This window comes from Cornus florida, unplaced genomic scaffold, assembly GCF_030987335.1.
Source record: "Cornus florida cultivar Cherokee Brave unplaced genomic scaffold, ASM3098733v1 CherokeeBrave_3.0.0_Hap2_Chr11, whole genome shotgun sequence".
NCBI lineage: Eukaryota > Viridiplantae > Streptophyta > Magnoliopsida > Cornales > Cornaceae > Cornus > Cornus florida.
The window spans coordinates 130,778,319-130,796,197 of NW_026775581.1; the positions used below are offsets into that span (position 1 = coordinate 130,778,319).

General features: G+C 33.2%; 1 protein-coding gene across 5 annotated transcripts; it reads left to right on the forward strand.

The window, feature by feature from the left end:
* Positions 1–2,685: 2,685 nt before the first annotated feature.
* Positions 2,686–16,855, forward strand: LOC132284205 (tRNA threonylcarbamoyladenosine dehydratase). Of its 5 annotated transcripts, none has more exons than XR_009472217.1 (11): positions 2,686–2,922; positions 3,321–3,364; positions 5,147–5,264; positions 6,893–7,040; positions 8,779–8,991; positions 9,940–10,074; positions 11,258–11,392; positions 11,557–11,772; positions 13,015–13,135; positions 15,929–15,986; positions 16,507–16,584. XR_009472217.1 is itself a non-coding variant. In XM_059786287.1 (11 exons), exons 1-11 carry the CDS (start codon positions 2,831–2,833, stop codon positions 16,615–16,617), a joined length of 1,395 nt encoding a protein of 464 aa, XP_059642270.1. In that variant the 5' UTR covers positions 2,688–2,830; the 3' UTR covers positions 16,618–16,855. The 5 variants fall into 5 exon arrangements, 4 of the variants coding, with proteins under 4 accessions (XP_059642270.1, XP_059642271.1, XP_059642272.1 ...); XM_059786287.1 differs by having other exon boundaries at positions 2,688–2,922; positions 13,011–13,135; positions 16,507–16,855; XM_059786288.1 differs by having other exon boundaries at positions 2,688–2,922; positions 3,321–3,361; positions 13,011–13,135; positions 16,507–16,855.
* Positions 16,856–17,879: the final 1,024 nt, after the last annotated feature.

The window sequence follows — 17,879 nt, forward strand, 5'->3', positions numbered from 1 at the left end:
TCTCTAAAGTTTACGATAACGTCCTAGATTGCCGTCCCCCTCCTCCGGTGCTCTTGGTTCAACCCAGAAGCAACCCCGTTCCTTTCTCCTTAAAGCTCCCTTTTAAACTCTCAGAACTCTCTCTCTATTGCTCTCTGTGTATCTCTCTAATTCACACTCGTGACTATCAGGACTAGGGTTTTGTTTCTAACCCTAAACCAACGTAGAATATGCATATATATAGACTTTTAAATCCTAAACCCTAATTCTTATACAACTCGGCCCATTGAACAACCTAGGTTTAAAACAGTGCCGGCTACATGAACTTACGTAAATTTATATGTACAAGAAATATAATAACAATGACTTAAATAAAGAAATAAAAAAACAATCATTAACAATCAATTAATAATTAACAATTAATCAATAATTAAAACAAATAAATAATTAACAATTAACAAATAAACAAAATACATGCAATTTAATCAACACAATAATAAAAATAATAATCAACACAATAATAAAAACAATTAATCCAATAAAAAGACAATTAAATAAAAATAAAATACCAAAAATATCTTTTAAAAATTAGGGGTATTACAATAAGTATAAAATCAATAACTCCTACAGGGTTATAAAAGAATATCTTCTTTCCAAAATTTTTTGAAGTTAGGTTTGATTCATGGACCTAGTGAAGGAGAGAAATAAAAATTAAATTAAATTAAATTATTTTTCTCATTTTTTATTTTACAAAATAATAATAGTCTCGTTCGATTTTTATTACGGATTGATGCGTCATTCAGTGAACTAAATACATTAAAAGAAGAAAGACTTTACTTTATTGACTACTTTGTTAGAATTTTTATTAGATACTGATTATTAGAGTTGTAAAAAAAAAAAAATCGACCGTACTACTACTCTTTATTATAGTCGCAAAAAAAAAATAGACCGTAATATTACTCTTTAGTAGGGGTGGTAAATTACGACACGATACGAGATAAGTAGATTTAGCTTGACCTTAAACGATTTCGAGTCATAAACGGGTTGACACGATTTACCCATTTATTTAATTGTGTTGGGTTAGGATTGAGGGGTTTAATTCATGCAACCCGTTTAATTTAACATGCCATAATCGTGAACATGACCTATGTAAAATGTTACCTTTTAAAACTCAATTATTATGGATAGTCAAGTCATTTCAACATAAACATTGATTACGCCTTATGATTTTTCTTCTCATTTTGAATATTTGGGTTAATTGTAACAATTTTTTCCTAGTATTTATTATTTAATTGAATATTAAATGTCTCGTTTTGATAAAGAAACCATATTTTAAACGGGTTAATATGTTAACCCGTTTAATAAATAGACCATGTTAGTGTTGAGGGTCCCTCACATAATTATTAAATGAGTCGGGTTTGAATTTATTTGTTTAGTAGATTAATACTCTTATATCGATAAGACACGATTATGACCCATGAACACGAATTGTCACCTTTACTCTTTAGTTAAACACTTTTGGTAAAATTGTGGTTTCATTTGTTGTTGTGATTTCATTTATGTGAAAATGGCAATTTTGAAAAATTGTCAGCCGTTTTTGTCAAAACTAAATACTATTACAAACATTGAATTTTTTAAAAGAAGAAAGAGAAAATATGTTTGGTAATTTTTTATTTTATTTTTTAAAAAATTGGCTCCATTATTTACAAATATAATAAAAAATAATAAAATAACACTTTTAATTTGACTACTTGAGTATAATAAAAAATATATTTTTTAATTTTATTTTTTATTTGAGTATATTAAAAATAATAAAATAACATTATATTTACTATTTGACTATAATTAAAAATGAATAAAATAATATTTTTAATTTTACTATTCAAGTATAATAAAATATATATTTTTTAATTTTATTTATTGTTTGAGTGTAATTGAAAAATAATAAAATAATATTTTATTTACTATTGGATTATAATTGAAAATTAATAAAAATAATATTTTTAATTTCACTATACTAGCATAATAAAATATATTTTTTAATTTTATTTACTTTTTGAGTATAATAAAAAATTATATTTTATTTTCTATTTGAGTATAATTGAAATTAATAAAATAATAAAATAACATTTTTAATTTTACTGTTAGAGTATAATAAAATAAATTATTTTCATACTTAACCCAACTAAAATGCACCATAAAGTTCTTGTTAGCATGTTTTGCAAATCCATTTAGAAATAAGATTGCTGCACCATAAACAATGTGACTTAAAAAACAAATGTGACTGAAAAAAGATTATAAATCTATTTTTTAGGTCGGATTCATATGAATCACAAATGAGAATTAACCAATAAATGTGAAAAAAAAAAAAAAAATTTAACCAATAAATATTTAAAAGGTCAAAAAACAAATGTGACTGAAAAAAGATTATGAATCTATTTTTTAGGTCGGATTCATATGAATCACAAATGAGAATTAACCAATAAATGTGAAAAAAAAAAAAAAAAAAAATTTAACCAATAAATATTTAAAAGGTATTGGTTAATTCTCATTTGTCACCGGTTAAGTTTTTCACTTTAAATTTTATAGTAAATTTATTTATTTATTTATTTGGGTTATCGCTAAAGATATGTGACAAAAAGAAAAAGTATTAAATTTATATGTGATTTTATTGGTATTATATATTTGGAGAAATTATTTTTGAGTCATTTTTCCATTCCATAAATTTGTGGAGAAAAGAAAAGAAAAAGAGAGGGTAATTATAATTCGAAGAGCCCTCGCGATCGCATTCGAACGGGGGCAGAGTCGGCGTGCCAGGAATACACCATATTCACAGAAAGAGAAAAGAGACATGGAAGACCGAATGAAGCGCTTGGCTTTGGTCGGTGTTGGGGCTTTGTTTGGCTCTTTTACTACTGTAGCTCTTCTCAAGCTTCTCTCCAGGTGAGAGAATACACACAGTTCTACACATGCTCAACAGTTTTTGAATCACTTATCTGAAAACAACGAATATGAATCTTGCATTTGTTTCCCGATATAAAAAGTAGGAAAATGAACGACCATGGAATCTTGGGTTTGTTTTATTTTCCAAGAAAAGCGAAACATAAAGTGTCTTCAGTGTGCGTGATTTGAAGCGAAGTTCAGTTTTATCCTAAATTTTATTTTTGCTTTCTTTTTAATCCTTTTTTTTTTTTTTTTTTCTCCCCGGTGACCAAATGTTGAACTGAAAGGGAAAAGATTCAGGAAAATATATATATATATATATATATATATATATATATATTATTGCACAATTTGTTAAAATTGCAGGGCCTGGTGTACTGATTCTGTGTATTTTGCAGAAGGTTTGGAAAGGAATGCAGTCAAAAGGCAATCGATTCTGGTGGTAATTTTTTTTGGTCTTTTTAATTTAAATATTTGTTTTTTTACAAATCTAATGGAATGAATGATGTTTATTTCGTTACACGTTTTTAATTATTTGCATTGTTGCCTTATAACTTATGGCTTGTTGAAGAATATAATTTTTAGCTTTTAATGTTATATTTGCTTTTAAAAGCTTGCCATAGCTCGTCTTACTTTTTGAGATAGATGCTTAAAGGTTAAAATGGGACCTTTCCTGTCTCATTTTGTTTTATTTTTCTTCCTTCCATTTTTTTTTTTTTTTTTTTGAATTTATGATAAGTTATATCAAATATCCTTTTCAATGGAGTATGTAATTTTTCTGTCAATACAAAACTCCCGAAGAGTGGCATTTGGAGGTCATGGTTTAATAATGTGGTGACAGGTGCTGAAATTAAATTTGGACTAGAACCTTGTGTGAACTTTGGTTGTAAGTGCATACAAAATTGATTGAACAATAAAAGGATACTAAAGACAGTTCTCAAGAACTTATAAAACATAAAACTCTTTTCAGAGAACTATAAACGAACAGTTCTTTGAAAACAGACCTTTTTTAATGACTGAGTTTTCAAAAAACAGTTTTTAGAAAATTGAACTGAACAGAGTTTTTGTACAGTATTATGATTTTCAGTTCTCTGAAAACAGAAAACTTTTTTCGGAGTAACAAACCAAGCAGGACCAACAGCTTCTCTTCACAGAATTTGATGTGCCAATTGGGAATTGAAAACCAACTTTGTGGTCAGATATGGATTTAATAGATGCCTTCCATGGCATGCTAAAACATATTCCTAGGCTACACCCATATGAACAACATAATTACACCACCTTTTTTTGACTCGAGGATACATGTTAGAATGCTTTTTTTTTTTTTTTTTCTTTTCCACTTAGAAAGCTTTGTATATGCCAAATTTGGGCTTGCTATTGATGTTATTATTGAAAAAGGATGTAGAACTATAATAAATTCTATTAGTTTCATTTATTCTGCTGGAATTTACTGAACAATTGTCTTAATTTACTGAATAGATAGACAACCCACAATCTCATCAGCTCAATTAGGAGAAGGTGCATGCATGACGAATGAAAGATGATTATTGCAAGCAAAGTGCTTTTTTCTGTTGGAAAAAACCTTTTTTTATTAGGGATCTTCACACAAAAGATCTGTCCTAGCTTGATTATCCAAATAGCATAGATGAGAGGAATAGAGGCACTGAGGTAGAGGCTGTAATACCTGATTTGGCAAAGGTGGAGCTGGAAATAGCTTGCTCAACTGAGGCCATATTTCTTTAAATTGTCAGAATTTTTCTTTAGATAGAGAAATCTAATCTCAAGAGGAAGGTTGCATCACATGCTTAATAATAATTGATTCTTTCTACAGTTGAAAATTCTTTAAAATTTGAATGGTTAATCATGATATAACACTTCAAGGTGTTAACTCCCTAGTCAGAACTTAGAAGTTAGCATATATTGTTTGTGATTTCTCAACAGGTTTTACTGATTTCACTCTTTATCTTTTGGCATTCCCTAAAGTTTCGGTGAACATTTCACCATTTGCATATTTTAACATATGTATACGTATATTTTGATACAAACATTACCTTGATGGATCCCAGTGACTTGATGCCTCTTGGGATCTTGGGGTATCTGTTGACTTGCATGGTTTTGATTTGTGACTTCACCCTTCAAGGACCAGAAGCCCATTTTCATAGTGAAAAAGCAAAAATGAAAAAAGGATGGACGTTACTTATGCTTCTCATAATCATTGTAACAGGTAAAGGATCTATACCTGAGAAAGCTACAAAAGGCTGTAATGTTCCTCGGGACGAGAATCATGTGATGGCTAGTTTAGATTTACTAGAAGATGAAATAGTTTCTGAACAACTCACCAGGTAGTTTTGAGTGATTAATGCTCTTAATTTAATTTAATGGAAAAACATTGTAGAAGGTGCCCTTGTTAGGAATGATGTTACTGATATATGAGAGATCGAATATGTGAACTGAACTTTTTCTGTAATTTAGATTACTGTGTCCTTATTAGTTGGTTTAGGGGATCCTATTAAGTTCTCAGGTCTGCCTGTTGGAGAAGATAGTTAGAAAAGAACGGACAAAATAAAAAAGAACGAGGGTGTTACGATGGTTCTCCTCTAAAAATATTTGATAACTAATAATCAATATGTCACACATCCATAGAGTTTTGGTCTCCCATAGAATCATAGAGATCATGCAAGTTGCGACACATTACTGTCTGTGAGAACGATGCATTGGATATGTGTCTCTATCTCCTTGTCCTTCACATGTGCATTGGTCGGATGTGTGGCCTTGAATAATACCCCCTCCACTTGTGATTTGTGAATAGGGAGTCTTGTCTCGTGCTCATCCCATATGGGGAGTTACTCTCTCTGTCTCACCTCTTCTATTCTGCCTCTCCTCCTCCAAACATTTTACATGAATGGATCCTAATACCCATTGCGGATAATCATTTTTCATTTTCCATTCATTCTCTCGGTGTATATTAGCAGTGAGTTACTTGGATTTAAGGTAAGAGTATGATATAGATGTCCCACTGATTCCCAAATTCAAGAATTGTTGTTTCTATAAGGCGATTATATATTTCTAGTTTATGGGACCATTAATATTTTGTTTAAACATTAACTATCCATAGAAACATCACTATTATATCGTTCACTTGAATAAAATGTGACTCCTTGTTCTTGTTTTAGTTGTCATATTCACGAACATGATTTTGTGTTTTGGGCACTGTAAAGAAAATATTAGCCATTTTATTTTCGTTTCTCCTCCGACTTACAGGACACGCTAGTATGTAGGATTTGCAATATATCTGGAATTCACATTTATATGTAACTAAAATTTTAATTCTATTTTTTTTATACAAAATTTGAGAAAATAAACTCATTCATGGTGTTTCTAAATACCCACATGCACATTCATATTTCCTGTACATGTTTAAGTCGGGGAACAAAGGAACAAAGGCACTGCTATAATTACTTTCTTGGCCGTGTCCTACACCTTGTATAATTACTTTCTTGGCAATAACCTATGCCATGTTCAAGTAGTTCGTGGATATCCATTTTAGATGGTTCATACACGTCAGCCAGGTATATGTGTACAGTACACAATATAAATCAATCCTATTTAGGTCCTAAATGATTAAAAATTCAAGGAAATATTGGGACCTTGTTTTAGCTTTTGTAAGATCGAAGTCCTTCCTTAAGATTGTAGAACCTTGTATTACATGTATCTACTTATTTTATGTTGCGGTTACATGGACTTGGGTAAATGTATATCTGGTGCCTGTGTGTGTCTTAAGTGTCGGATATACGAATTCCAAATTCTAGGATGCAGGGATATGCGTCCAATAGTTGAATATTTAGTTATGTAAAATGAGAAAAATGTCTTGGTGTTGGGGATGGGTGTTTGAGTATCTCACCTTGTTTAATTTTATTCGGTAACTCTCTTTGAGCAACATTTAATATAATTCCTTTATTGAATGCATTAGGAATATTCAGTTCTTTGGCTTTGAGTCCCAACAGAAGGTGACTGCATCATATGTGGTTGTCATTGGTCTTGGAGGGGTTGGGAGTCATGCTGCATCCATGCTCTTAAGATCCGGTGTTGGAAGGCTCCTTCTTGTGGATTTTGATCAGGTTTATTTTTTTGCTCCTTATGGACCCCTTCGCATTTTGAATGGTTCTAATGCACCAGTTTTTGGTTTTATCCCACCTGTATGAGTTTGTTACTTTGTGTTCAATTAGTATTTCTGGCTTTTCCTTTGTTCATTCCTGCTCCCCCTTCCTGCTCCCCCAACACCCTCCCCCCCCCCCCCCCCCCCCCCCCCCCCCCTCCCGCCCCAACATTATTCATGACTTTGGACTGACTACTACTGTTGATATATATACATATATCCTGAATTTAGGGACCAGAAAAGGACCATTATCTTTCCTTCCCCAGAACCGACTAGTATGGTCTAATAAAAGGCGAATGGAGATGGGGCCTCTAAACATTTGTCATTAGGAGAATGTACGATTGTTAAGTTTTTGTAGTTTGGATGGGATTGTTCAAGAATTTGGTGGCATGGTCATTTCGTTAAGAAAATTTTAGTTTGCTTAGATAATTGGAAGTGGATGTCAGATGACTCTTTTGAGCAGTAAATTTGGAGGTTACTTCTCTGGCTAAAAAAGGTGCAGTTGCTCTTCAACAAGTTCAAGGTCAATCTTAACCACAACCACAACCCCCTACCACCCCCAAATAAATAAATATATAAAGAAAAAGAAAAACAAAGGACTTCACGGAGGCTTTGGTTCTTATAGTGGTTTGAGCCATCTTATGTATTTTTCCTTGTTACACTTCCAAGGAACCATGCCTATGTTCCTTCTTTTGCTAAAATTCTTCATATTATATAAGAAAATTATAGTTACAAACATCAATCATCCAAAAATAACAAAATGTAACCAGTGTTAAGTGCAGTTCATGCTTAATTTGGTTATAATCTCTCAATAGAGTTGGAGGATTGACTTAATAAAAAGTGATTGTTAACCAGTTCTTCATTATCCAGAACCGATATTATAAGTTTTTAGATGATTTAATTAACAGAATATGATGTGAGAATGCACACAGATGCTTTTGGTTCAATTAGATATGACTACACTTAGAGGAGTAGTAGATGGGTCTTATTTAAACTTTGATTGATTTTCCCATTTCTTGAATCGATCAAATCCAACTATCACGGCCAAATTATTAAAACAACCAGCATGATTTGTCAATTATATAAATAGCCCAACAACCAAGAAAATATAGGACATGTGACTTTTATGTGGAAATCTGGAACAGGAAAACATTTTCAGAGCTTGTTAGTAATCAAATATATGTTGAATAGAAAGGGTCCAATGTTATTGTCAGTTACAGGCTCTGTTCCGGAAGCACTAGCCGTTGATTTATCTCTGAGCAAAGCATCGCACTAGTTGTTGATTTATCTCTGAAGGTTTTTGAACACCTAAAGTTCAGGTTGTATGTGTGTACCGGATTGATGCCAAATCTAAAAGTGCATATATATTGGACTGTTTCTTTGGGAATAAAACCTTCTCCCAAGAATCTGGGAGATTTGATATCAGTAAATAAAATTTTCCGGGTTTACTTTGAATTTATGCAAGGCTGCAAGCTGGGCTGAGGAAGTAAAATATCTACATCTGACTGACCAGTAAGTTTAACTTAAGATTTTGCAATTTGGAGCTAAAGATATTCAGGCTAAGAATAAAAGAATTTTCTGTATTATCAGTGCATTTGCCTGAGCTAATAATGTTGTTGATTTTGCTTTCAGATTGACATGCATTAGGTTTTGTATATTCTTTAATGTGTACCATATTCATTTTGTGATTACATGAAAAGGTGTCGCTTTCATCCCTAAATCGACATGCTGTTGCAACAAGAGATGATGTCGGAATCCCAAAAGCCCATTGCCTTAAGAAGCACTTCTCATCAATTTTCCCAGAGTGCCATGTGGATGCAAGAGTGCTCTTATATGATGCATCTTCAGAAGAAGAAATTCTCTCTGGCCACCCTGATTATGTTCTGGACTGCATTGATAACATTGACACAAAGGTAATGCTACTTCTTTATGGTTTCAGTTTACTTATATAGCACCATTATTTTCCACACTGGAATTACAATTCTGGACTAGCTTGTGTAGCTTCCTAAGCATGTCATTTCTTAATGTTGTATCTGGTCAAAAATATAAGCTGAGAAAAAGGTTGCTGATGTGATAATGTATATGTGCCTATGGAGTGTATAATCACCACTCATTGATAGTCAAGCAACACCTAAGCTCCCTTGATATTGGAAGTTGTAAGGTTCAAGTCCAAGTATGGATGGGGGTTGGAGGAGCCTACCTATGCTAGGCTAGAGAAAAGAAAACAATGAAACGATAAGTTCTGAAATCTGAATAAGTTTTTCCCATCAAAAATACAAAAATGACTTTGTAATCATTTAAAGTGGCAACACCTTAATCTACATGTACTTCATATGGCTTTTCCTTGGTGATATATGTTAATTTACTTTAAGTGCACATGACATCAAAAATACAAAAATGACTTTGTAATCATTTAAAGTGGCAACACCTTAATCTACATGTACTTCATATGGCTTTTCCTTGGTGATATATGTTAATTTACTTTAAGTGCACATGACTTGTTATTGCACTGTTATGCGAATATGTGCACAAAAAAGAATGCTTGGTCATTTTCTATTACAAGAGTATGTACCTGCATGCGCATGTTTCTGCTTGTGTGCTACTCATCTAAAGACTAAGATCCCTTGTATCTTTTTTGATATATTTGGATAATGCAGGTGGGTTTCTATTTGTACATGCCTTGGCTTTCTGCTGAAAATGTATTACTTAGCACATATATTTCAGTTATGGAAATAATCATTTATGGTTTCATATGAATTATGATTTTGATAAATGGTCTCACTTTTTAGTTTTAATGAACTGCTTACTTCATTATATGTACAAGGTGGTTAAATTTACTTATTAAGAAATATATGTAATAGGTGGCACTTCTTGCTGCATGTGTACGTAGGGGTTTGAAAGTCCTATCTGCAACAGGAGCTGGTGCAAGAGCTGACCCAACAAGAATCCGTGTGGCTGATTTAAGAGAGTCAACAAATGACCCGCTTTCTCGAGCTGTAATGCTTTTATCCCTCGACTTTGCTTTATATTTTTTGATTTATCTATGTGATTTCTGCCTGTGGATTTTAGTTTGCATGCTGGGTCTATTTAGGACCATGCTCCATATTAAACCTACATTTTTGAGCAATTCATTTTCTTCCATTTCTACTGCATTTATTTCAGTGGAAAAAATCGCCATTTAATCTATTATTTAATTACTTATTTATGCATTTGATTTTTCAAAATTATGTTTCTCATGTACATCATCGCTGTTGTAAGAGAGAGAGAGAGAGAGAGAGAGAGAGAATATATGAAAACGTATATGTTAGTGAGTCAGTAATACAATAATACAATGGTGTTTATATAGGAGAAGCTACGGGAGTAGGTGAGTGGAGAACAAGTAAACCCTATACATGGTAATTCTATATATGGTAATGAGGGGTAGGTGACAACTCATACAATACTAACTGTACACGTGTGACAACTCATACAATACTGTGCAGCGTGACAACTCATACAATACTGTACAACGTGACAACTCATACAATACTGTACAACAATCTCAGTACTACCCCAGTTTCCTTCATCTTTGTCAAACTGTGTAATTCATGCTTGTGCAAGGAAGCTTACTGTTTGAAAGATGGTGAATCCCCCACAACTCATGGTATATGCTCCACTTTTAGGGACTTAGGCAGAACATCTGTAAGATTCCCCAGTTAATGAATATTTGTCTAGTTCCAAAATAAAAATGTGAACCAGACATCTTCATATTTTGAACTCTTTAAGCAGTGAGTGATGCCCTTTTAGCCAAAAAGGTTCCCTCAATTTCCAATTTTCACTTCTTTAATTTGATTTTAGGAATTTAAAACCTCTTCGCATTTCGTTGCACTTCCTTGGAAACATTTTGAGAGTTCCATTTTAAAATTGTATGCCATGATAAAACTCCGTTATGTGATTCCTAGCTCAAAAGCTTTTGGGGCTATACCTGCTTTTGTTGCTTTCAGATTAGCCAACTTTTTAGTATAAGATATTGATGTCATTGCTTAACCTCTTTTCCTGTTGAATCTTGGCCTTGTATCAACATCTAGGACCTGACTTCTGCCTTTGTATACTCATTGTATCGTATGGATTTACTTCAGGTGTTTCTTACATGTTACTTGTGCACTAAATACAGCTTGCAATGGAACATCCATTTTGTAGGTGAGATACCGTTTAAGGAAAGATTATGGTATAGAAGGTGGCATTCCTGTAGTTTTTTCTTTAGAAAAACCCAAGGCAAAGTTGCTTCCATTCAAGGGACCAAGTGGAGAAGAAGAAAATCCTTCAGATTATCAAGTAAGGATGTTTGCGTGTTCCTTTGAAGTATTAGCTGCTGCTTTTTAATTATCTCACTTGTAATATGACACATGTTTTACCCAAAGAAAGATTGCACTGTATATGGATCCTATGATGGATGCATTGAGATTCAACATACTAATATGTCGAAATCCTGATATCAGATAGTACCAGGTTTTAGGGTCCGCATCATTCCTGTTCTAGGTACAATACCTGCGATTTTTGGACAGGTCATGGCTTCCTATGTTGTGACGCAACTAGCAGGGTTGCAAGTTCACACAGAACCAGTGGTGAATTTTGATACGGATCACTACTGTATGCTCCATCAGCGCCTTATTGAGCATGAGGAATTATTATATGGCACCTCCATGCAAGTTCAGGTATGCATATTTGCATTTTTTTTCTCCTAATTGATACTCACACACCCCTCCTCCAAGGAATTGTTTGCACCCAAGAGGACTTGAAACTTAGACCCGATGCTTCATGAGGCACAAGGGCCAAGTGACTTACCCACTTGAGCCAACCCCTTTGGGTTTGCATATTTGCATTTTCGTACAAATTTTTCTTCTTTCTCATTGTCTTTATTTTAATTGTCTCTTGAAGCACTAGAATTACATCTGGGCCCTTAACTCATTTTGTATTCCATACCTTGTTGTGTGCATATCTAACAAAGATCATTTTAATTGATAACGCGAGCTGAATCCTCAGTGAAAAAAAAACAAGAGGAAGACAAAGCTTATTAGTCTACCTATCTTGTTACAGGTTTTGAAGTTTTTTTTTTTTCCCCTCCTTTTTTGGGGGTAATTACATGCCTTCACAATTGGAAACAGTTTGCTGGAAGTCTTTTGAGGAAGTCTTCTAGTTGGTGTAACTTGTCATTATTCTTGGGTTGGGAATACCTTTGGAAACATCCATTCGGTACAATATCATTTTGAGTAAATAATATAAATTTGTTGTGAAAGCTACTGTAGTGTGACCACATCCACACTATACTCAAATGTTATTCAATTTTTGAGTTGGCACATTTTGCTTGTAGTTTCTTTATTTATCGAGTAGGTGTTCATTTAAAATGTGAAATTGCAGGGGTGGTTTGCAAGGTTAAGATGCAGAATCCCTTTGATGATGTTGAGAATTCTTGTTTTATGTGATAAGGGTTGGTTTTGGTACCTTGTGTTAGTGCATTGCTTATTGCTTTTTTTTCTTCTCGATGGGTCGTTCAAGGTGATTCAATGGGGCTATCTTCTCTCCTACTTTGTTCTTCATAGCTTAGTGGGCTTTTAGAAGCTTCTTGCGAGGAATAGGAATGGTGTCTGGTGGGATGCTTCTCCACCTTAGTCTCTGGCTCTTGTAACTCTCATTTCTGATTTGTGCGATTCATCTAGTTACTTTTAAAAACAATTTATAATAGTCTTGCCATACATTGTGTTTTGTACTTTGGTTATTTCAATAACTTCTTTTCTTTTTTGTGCATCCTGTGTAAGATTAGTGGTCGTCCGTCCTTCATTTTTTTCTACTGGTAGTTGTTAATTTGCTTTGATTTAAAATACTTATTCTTCTAATCTTTATAAATAAATGATATGTTTATTTCTTGTCACAATTGGTTTGTACACTTCTTAAGGTAGATATTGAAGAAGTTGCATATGTTGCCAAAGAGTTATGGCGTGGACGAAGTGCAAGAGATCAATCTACAAAGGATGTAGGGCGTGAAATGTGGCGTTCCATCAACGATTTAATGCTCGTGAGGTATGGATTCTTTTAGTAGAAATATAAAAAGAAGAAGAAGAGAATTGTGTAAAGGCTTGAATGAGATTATCACTCATTCACAGCTCTAGTATTTATAGATAAAAGGAGCACAGGCTCATATTATAAGGAAGGAAATTAAATCAAATCTAAATCAAATCATAACATATTCTATTAGCATATTCTATCGCATACTCTATAGCATAATCAATTCTATGCTAATACGGTAAGTCATTTCATAAATCGTGGCTATCATAGATCATATCTGCTAACATTCCCCCTCAAGTTGGTTCGTGGATATCTAAAACGCCCAAATTGGACAATGCATTCTCAAACACGATCTTGCTGACGCTCTTTGTAAGAATGTTTGCAAGTTGCTAAAAACTTGTGACAAATTGAGTGCAAATCAGACTAGCGATGATTTTCCCTTAGATGAAGTACTGATTAACAAATAAAAAATGTTTTCCCAGACCATAAACAATTAACAATGTATCCTCATACCATAAATAACCAACAATGTCTCCTCAGACCGTAAACAACCAACAATGTCTCCTCAAACCATTTCCCTTCATACACATGTTTAAAACATGTAGATGGAAGAATCAACAATGTCTCCTCAAACAATTCCCCTTCATACATATGTTTAAACAATATAGATGAAAGAATCAACAATGTCTCCTCAGACCATAAAAAGAAACAACTATGTCTCCTCAGACCATTTCTGAGTAATTGGTGCCAAACTCACAACGCCCTCATTGAGGTCGGAACGCCCTGCCTACCTGACACCTCCCGGATGGGCGACGTTACCTTAGACCATTCCTGAATGGATGGTGCCGAATTCGCAAGGCTCTCATTGCAGTTGGACTACTCTGGCTCTGATACCAAGTAGAAATATAAAAAGAAGGAGAGAATTGTGTAAAGACTTGAATGAGATTATCACTCATTCACAGCTCTAGTATTTATAGATAAAAGGAGCAAATGCTCATATTATAAGAAAGGAAATTAAATCAAATATAAATCAAATCACAACATATTCTATGACATATTCTATTAGCATATTCTATGGCATATTCTATAGCATAATCAAATCTCTACTAATACGGTAAGTCATTCCATAAATCGTGGTTATCATATCTGCTAACACTTTTGAACTGTCACCTTTTACAATTAGGCATTCAAAAGTTCTTTTGCTAAAGCTTAGCTTGGCAAAAAACACAAATTGTTTGGAGACGTATGGTAATCATATAAGCTGCTTTATCTTTCTTATATATAAATTTTTTGTAATAACATCACTCCGCATGCGACTTAAATAGCTACCGACTTCTTGTCTTGACATTTTGACACCAGCAAGAGATAGTGAACTTTCGCTGATAAAAGCAGCGCATTTCACTGGAACATTAAATAGAACTTTCACACTCCCAATTAGATGGTCAGTTATACTTGCACACCCTGCATTATTGAGTCTGTTTCACTATCAACCCCTGAACTTTAAAATGCATTAAAATAAATAAATGAGAATAAAGAAAAAGAATGGAGAAGGGCTGAGTATGTTTCATAAATTTCCCCCCTCGTGGATGGCCATCAATAAAAATATAAAACCAACATACAGTTTCATATGACGAGCGCATGATTGTTAGAAGAGTTTCCTCACCATTATTTTGATTTTTGACTTTGTCAAAGATTTTTTTTTTGATAAGTAACTGTGTCAAAGATTAATGAAGGCCAAATAAGTCGTCTTCTTTTTTTGGTAAGCTAGCTGAGGTTATATATGATTTGTTGATGATATATAATCCAAGCTTGCTTCAAAAAATAAAATAAAATAAATTTATTTGGACTTGTATCATTCTACTTCTCCTATGTATCCTTCCTGGTTACTTCTTTCTTGTTCATTCACGACTGTTCAAAATTTTAGAATGGATGATTTAGAGAGGTTTCTCTGAGAGTTTTTAGTGTGAGAGATTTATGAATTGAGAGGTTCTGTAGAAGAACAAACTCGTAGAGAGAGATTGATGATGGGAGGAAGAGAAATCTAGAAGAATTGACAAATAATAGAGACAATTAAAGTGAGAAAGAGAGTTGATAAAGAAAATCGATAGTATGGAAAGAGAGCACTGGGATTTTGACCATTGTGGAAGTGATGATTTGTTTAGTGCCAATAGCGTGGGGATGCCGAATGCTTATTGCCAGCTACGGGTGTGACTTGATGGTGGATAATAAAAATTCTTGAAATCATGGTGAAACGAAGTAATTGCAACTTGGTATCATTGAAAGGTAATGAGGTCTTTCAACTGCTGATCTGATGTTGAAGGTGGCTACTCCTGTCATCGTTGGCAAATTTCTATTTTTTATTGCTTCAACATATCAATACTGCTCAAGTCATATACTGTTTTTCAACTTTGTATTTCCCTCTGGTTTGAAACTTCTTTTAAAACTCGGGACCCAGAACTTATGCAAAAGAACTACTATTTTTCAAAATTGGTAAGGAAGCCCAACTGAAAATGGTTAAGTCTAGTCTTCTGTCTCCAGATTGATTTTAGTTTTGTGTTATGGAAATTAATTGCCTAGATTATAGCAATTACAGTAAAGGTCTATGTAATCGAGCAATTTACCAAGCATCCTGAATGTTTCTGATATGATTTGTTGAATAGCATCAGTTGTATCTCATTGTATGTTACCATGGTACCTGTATCTTTGTCACATATACAACTGTTTCTCTCTGCAAAGTTTGATGCTTCTTTCATGGTGGATGTCATATCGTATTTCACTCGTTTTATTTTGCCCATGGTAACTTTTCAGGTGGGACCAGGCAAAGCCAGCATCTGTGTCAAACTTAATCCTTCTTAGATTTAAGGAGGTATTTCTTATTAATTGAATATAAATGTATAGAATGATCGTTACGTATTGTCCTCTCATGCTTGATGAGTTGAGTTTTACAACTGCACCAACCAGTAACCTTTTATGCATATGTATTTATATATACACAATTACATATATGAAAGTTAATGATTGGAAAGCTTATTATTGGAAGGATACACTAGAAGCGGTCTCCTTTAATTTTTCCCCCTTTAATAATGTCTGTTAATTTTTTGTCTTCCTACTAAAACAACCAACAACAAGCAATTGATAAGTTTTTGAACTAAATGGAGACTCGAAATAGATTAGCTTTATCAAGGTAAATTGATTCACATGAAAATGCAATGTGCTGGTGTGATATTTTTTTAAAGATGCGAATGATTTCATTGTAGTCTGCACAACATATTATTACACAGGAAGTTGTGTTGTCTTTGTTAAATTACAGTTGCATCTTCTACTTTCATTTTTAATTTCTTCTTTACAATTGTAACCAAAGTTGTGTATTTTCTTTTTCCCCTTAGGCTGATGAACACGAGTCGAGGACACTTGAAGATATAGAGGAAAAAGAACCAGAATTTTTCACGAGGGTGACGTCTGTGCTAAAGCGAGCTGAAGCGGACTTTGGTTTGTAAGTGTTGGGAGCTATTCAATGTTGATTTCAGAGCATCTGAATCCCTTGGTTTTATTAATAGTCCAAGTCTGCTCAGCATTTCATCAGTCTGTTTTCAGATTAGTTAGTGCAATTGGGTCAGTGCGAAACAAACTCTTGTCCTTATACATGTTGAGATTTTGGGGAAAGATAGTTGCTGAGCCAGAATTACTCTAGAAATACATAAAAAGGCTTGCTTCTTTGATGACACTTTCAGGGCACTTCTGTTGTAGTAGTAACTTAGAGACCATCTGAAATTATTTCTGAACATAGGTTGGAGGGAGTTATATGCTACAAAATGAGAGTACAGGAAATTAAAGCATAATAAAAATTTATTAAAAAATGCACTACCAAGTGATTACCTATAGATGTATAATTCTATAGCTGCTTGGTACGATTGTGATTTGTGAGTATTTTGGGCTTAACATGATACCTAGTCAAATTCAACTTCAACTTGAAGATCTTGAAGATGAAAAGGCTGTATTGATCATTCCTCAACTTTTCCCAAAGTTCAAATTCGGAAGGGGAGAACTGCATAAAGTCTCCTTATTTTATTTTAAAATTTCTAATTAAAAAATTGTTTTTGATTTAAAAAAAATAAGGGTACCAATTAAGAATCAACGAAGCTAATGCTTTGAATACCAAAAATGAGAATTAGAATTGTTTTTATTCAATTAGATATTTGTCACTCTATGCTACATGCGTGGGTACTTTTAAGAAAAGAAATATTTAAAAGGATTAACTATTCAACTCTGTGTCTATTTTGAGTGTTTAAATTAAATCTCGGTTTGTTTAGTATGCATTTGAGTATAATGTAAGTTATTGATATTTGAGTTTGACCTTGTCAAATTTGAAATTCTAATAAGGGAGCAAATTAAATTTAAGAAACGTAGGTGTTTTTGTTTTTCAAAGATTTTAAGCACGGCTTGCAAGTTTCAGCTTACTCGTGGTTGGAGTGATAAGTTCAACAGAAAAAGATCATAATAAAGTAGAATGACAAAATATAAATTATTTAGTTTGACTAGAGCATTTTGTAGAGTTGAATTGAATATGTCAAGATAACTTGAATGTTAGTTTATTGGGATCATAGTTAGATGATTGTAGTACTAATTAATCACCTCTGGACATTGACATAATTTAATCCATGAATTTTGGTAAAAATTCTGATCAAAATACATTAATTAATTAAAGAGTTGTCATATTCTCCCATTAACCCAACCACACACAAAATATTCGAATTCACTC

What these genes read in the sequence shown, in the direction of transcription:
- LOC132284205 (XM_059786287.1), top strand. Translation starts at nt 2,831, where the DNA reads ATGGAAGACCGAATGAAGCGCTTGGCTTTGGTCGGTGTTGGGGCTTTG. An exon ending in GTTTCTGAACAACTCACCAG is followed by an intron (nt 5,265 to 6,892) that starts GTAGTTTTGAGT and finishes TGAATGCATTAG; the next exon opens with GAATATTCAGTTCTTTGGCT. An exon ending in TCCTTCTTAGATTTAAGGAG is followed by an intron (nt 15,987 to 16,506) that starts GTATTTCTTATT and finishes TTTTCCCCTTAG; the next exon opens with GCTGATGAACACGAGTCGAG.